Below are 4,342 nucleotides of genomic sequence, written 5' to 3'. Positions count from 1 at the left end.
GTTATTAATTAGTGGTATTGACATAGAAGATAACTCTGGAATAAAGCACTTTGATGGGACTATAAGCAACAACACTAACCAATATACCACCAATATTTCACAGATATAGTTTAATTTGACTTCTTATGACCATTTGCTGTAGAAAATCCATTCGGTTCTCCAGACATCTTATTGCTATGGCCATTTGTTTCAGAAAATCCATTTTGTTTTCCTGACCTCTTCATGACCTCATCTAATGGTCCACATCCTTCAAAGGCACTGGGGTTACGATAAGATCCTCCAACCTTATCCCACAGAGTAAAAAACTGTCCATAATTATAGGAATAAAAGAGATGATGGTCCGTGTGATGAGCTGAACCATTTATCACAGCTTTTAACAATGTTGGAACACGATAATCTCCATCATGTATCGACACTGTCCAAATATTCACAAATACAAACAACACCAAATAGGTTATTTTGTGTAGAGGAAAGAAAAACGGATACAAATGGTACGGTAAACTTTGAATGAATCCATCCAACGGATGAAAAGCGTGACTAGCAAATGGAGTCGTGACTTTCCATTTATGATGTAATTTGTGTAGATATTTGTAGACTTGTTTCAGATGTAGCCATCTATGTATCCAGTATATAGCCATATCAGTAAATAATATAAAGGTAGCAATACTCCAGACTATACCAAACCATCCTGTAAAAGAATCACATATATCATCAATTTCTGCTCATGATGGAAACTAATGAATATGGGTAATGCCTGGCATATTGCCCCCCCCTGAATGTTCTGAATAAAAGCTATAATGACTTCAACATTTTGTTTTATCAAAATCCTAGTCTGATTATCATTTTTAAATATCATACTTATAGCACCTACAAATATTAAAACAGACTCTGAAACATGTTTTTACAGAGTTTCAAGCTCTGCGATCTTCAGACAATTGACCTTTTTCAGCATACCTCCCTACTGAAGTTCGTCAAGTTGAAATTTGTTTTTGTGTCTGTACTTCAAGACAAGTTCAAATTATTGAATTAAAGAAATGCCTCTTTTTAGCTAAACACCTGATACAGGGTTTAGTTTTATTAGCGTAGGCTTTTGCTTTACAATCAACTGATGTGGATATTTTGCGTTTTCAGTTAGTCTCATTTAATTTTGCTTAAAAATATGTTACAGTTTCTGTTTTAATATTTCTATATCATAGAATATAGAGATTCTCACCATGTTTCCAATCATGTACATTATCATATAGTTTACTGTAACCTCTAATTTCCATAAAAAACATGAAAACTGTAGGTATACTCATCATTGGAATAGATTTACAGGCACATTCTATTTCTAGTGCTATTTGATTCTGAAATAACAGAAAACATAATTCAGTGTAGCTGTGGTTGGAGGTGAAGAATGTTTGTAAATTAAACCAAGGAACCAATAATAATCAAAAACATTTTGTTATCATTCTTTAGAAAAACACCAGTAAAAAAAATATATCAGCTTGCCAGCCAAGATAACATATATTCTGTAAATTTTGTACAAAAGATTGTTTCTGATTCTTTCCCCTCTTATCGATGCATTGAATTGGGTAAAAATAATTGTGATGTATCAGCACGATTAATTCTTAGTCCCCTCTAATAATGAATGACTCAGAATCCTTCTGTGTATATGAAATTGTATCATGTTTTCATTTTCCAAGTATGATTTTCACATCAAAATTTGCACAAATTTATTTCTGACTTTAAAAATTGAGATTTCACCTTACTTCTAAATGTTCTCAAGTGCTTAATAGTGACAAACTTGTTAGTTATTTTTACCAATTTCTACTATTTTTTCTCTTTCCTTCTCTACTAAATGAATCGCAATAAATCGTATTGTTGGATTGGTATAGTGTATATAGTGTATAGAATTGCAGCCCTAGTAAATTTACTCAAGTACTTAAACAATCCAAGAGTGTAGAATGTTTTAAAACAGGACTGAAAAGGGAACTATGATAATAAGAGTGACTAGAATTATTTTATAAATATCCTATTATCTTTAATGTTCTGAAGATTACATTTCTTTTTTACATATATTTGAATCACCTTAATGTGACCCTTAATTTTCATCCTTTATTTCTATTTTCCATTTTATTATCTTATTATTTTGTAAATATGTTATTCTAGTTGTATGTAGAATGATCCCAGGGAAGATTGCCTTTTGCAAATGGACTTCTAATAAAGTTATTATTATTATTATTATTATTACTCATTTAGAAAAAACCTCTCTAGAACTATAAAAAGTTAATAAAGCATGGGATCTTACCTTTAAAAATTGAGGATGTTTAGTCAATCTTCTATCATATATAAAAAAATAACTAAATGAAGCAACTATTAAATATAATAAATAACCACCAATATTAGCTATAACCAGCAGAGAGATAATCTGGCGGTATGGATCATCAGGTTTAAACTCAGTAGGATATATATATGGTGTGAAGAAATACTGGTCGCAGATGTTTAAAACCAAATCCATCTTCTAATCTGGAATTATTCTACCTGAAACACACATAAATAAGATTATAATAATATAATCCATTTCTAGAACTTAGTCAAAGGCAAAAAGCAAGAAAAAAACTGACATTAAGTGGTTGCCCAGCATGATACACCTACTTCCCTGATATATTTTCATGATATCGAAGGCAGTCGCCAACCATACCAAAAATCTAATTTGTCAGAGACAGATTTAAACAAACACACAAAATTTCATAAAATTCTGATATAAAACTCAAAAACTGTTCATCGAAAGATCGTCAACTTTGAACTTATCCCAGACCTCATTAATATAAATGATCACACCAAATTTCATTAAAATCATATAATAACTGTAGTCTCTGTTGTGCTCACAAGCAATTTTGATGTGTTTTTCCTAAGTCAAGGGCAATAACTCGAAAACCATTTAAAACACCATAACTATTTAAAGACATTGTGTAAGGTTTTTTAGTTTGTTTTGCTTTCTGGAAAACTACTGTACGGATTTGAGTAAAATAAACGCCTAATTGTAGAGAAATATGTCTCCTACATATTCTTATGGTTTCAATGAATAATATTGAGCCATATAAAGACAAACACTGCTTAATAAACAATTAGTATTCTCTGTTTTAAATTAGCTGTTTTAAAACAAATTCAGTTTGATCAAGTAAATACATAGATATAAATAGCATGCTTTAGAAATTTTTTTCAGGTTATACAACATTTTTGATATTGATAGTGAAATTTTTTTAGTAAAAAGCTGAATACTTTAAACTAAAATTATTAAATTTTATATTATAAGGTCCAACTCAAGATTAGTTTAAACTGTAGGTTACACTCTGTTTTTTAATTACTCATTTTATAACAAATTCAGGTTGATCAAGTAGATACATAGATGTAAATGGCATATTTCAGTTTTGATAATGAAAACTTTGCATGATGCCTTTTTCGAAAGACAGATGCCAAATTAGCAGACTATGAGGTAACTGATAAAGAAAAGGGTTTTAATTTAAGAATTCTATATACATGTCGACTGGAGTAAGTTACTTGTCAGACTTGCCGATTATATTCTACTTTCATTTTACGTTACTAAAATTAAAACTGATGAGACTGAGAGTGTACGAAATGTCTTGGGAAAAATATCATACATAATGATACATTTCTTATTAGTTATTGATAGATCGTAAATACTTACTTAAACACTCGATTACTAGATTCCCTTTTTTTAAAAAATGCGCACTTCTTATGTCTTTAAGGCGACTGTTTTACATATTCTTTATCAACATAACAGTTACTGATGATCACGATATAAATTGACCTATTTTGACCTTTTCAATACTAGCATTTGATTGGCTAACTCTTGTCGACTGAGATAGCCATGTCTGCTGTCAAGTCACGTCCATAATGAATGCACAAGGCCAAATCACGTAGGTTTTTTATGATTGAATAATTCTTAGTTTAAAGGCCAATTTTATTTTTAGACTTGTGGGGCATCTTATTTGAAATTTTCTTATTTCACAACATTAAAATTAGATATAGAATTTTTCGTAATTCCGTTTGGAGTTGCTATTGAACTTTTCCCTGTACTGTAGGCTACTAAATTGGCAATAAACTCATTGAATTTTGAAGAAAAATCCAACTTATGTTGTGTTCATTCCGACTTTCTCTGTGTAGGCTAATGTTAGTCTATATTAGATTCAGGTCATACTACACCCGTAGCCAGACTCGATTGTTGGAGGGGCAAGCAATACATTCTGAGGGGCAAAGGGTGTTTATAGTCCCAGTAATGGAATTGGTCGGTTCGGGTTGTCAGAAATTTTCCTTAGCTACAGGCCTGGGTAATATG

At 31.0% G+C, this 4,342-nt stretch overlaps 1 protein-coding gene across 1 annotated transcript; it reads right to left on the bottom strand.

Annotated features, from left to right (window-relative positions):
- On the bottom strand, positions 1–2,500 carry LOTGIDRAFT_206094 (hypothetical protein; the record flags this gene model as incomplete). Its single annotated transcript, XM_009048880.1, has 3 exons — positions 1–688; positions 1,214–1,346; positions 2,291–2,500. The coding sequence occupies 3 exons, from the start codon at positions 2,498–2,500 to the stop codon at positions 111–113; spliced, it is 921 nt and encodes a 306-aa protein (XP_009047128.1). The 3' UTR covers positions 1–110.
- Between the last annotated feature and the right edge of the window lie 1,842 nt (positions 2,501–4,342).

This window comes from Lottia gigantea (assembly GCF_000327385.1).
Source record: "Lottia gigantea unplaced genomic scaffold LOTGIsca_13, whole genome shotgun sequence".
In the NCBI taxonomy this organism is placed as follows: Eukaryota; Metazoa; Mollusca; class Gastropoda; family Lottiidae; genus Lottia; species Lottia gigantea.
Note: the sequence above shows the minus strand (reverse complement) of the source record. Positions and strands in the feature narration are given on the sequence as shown.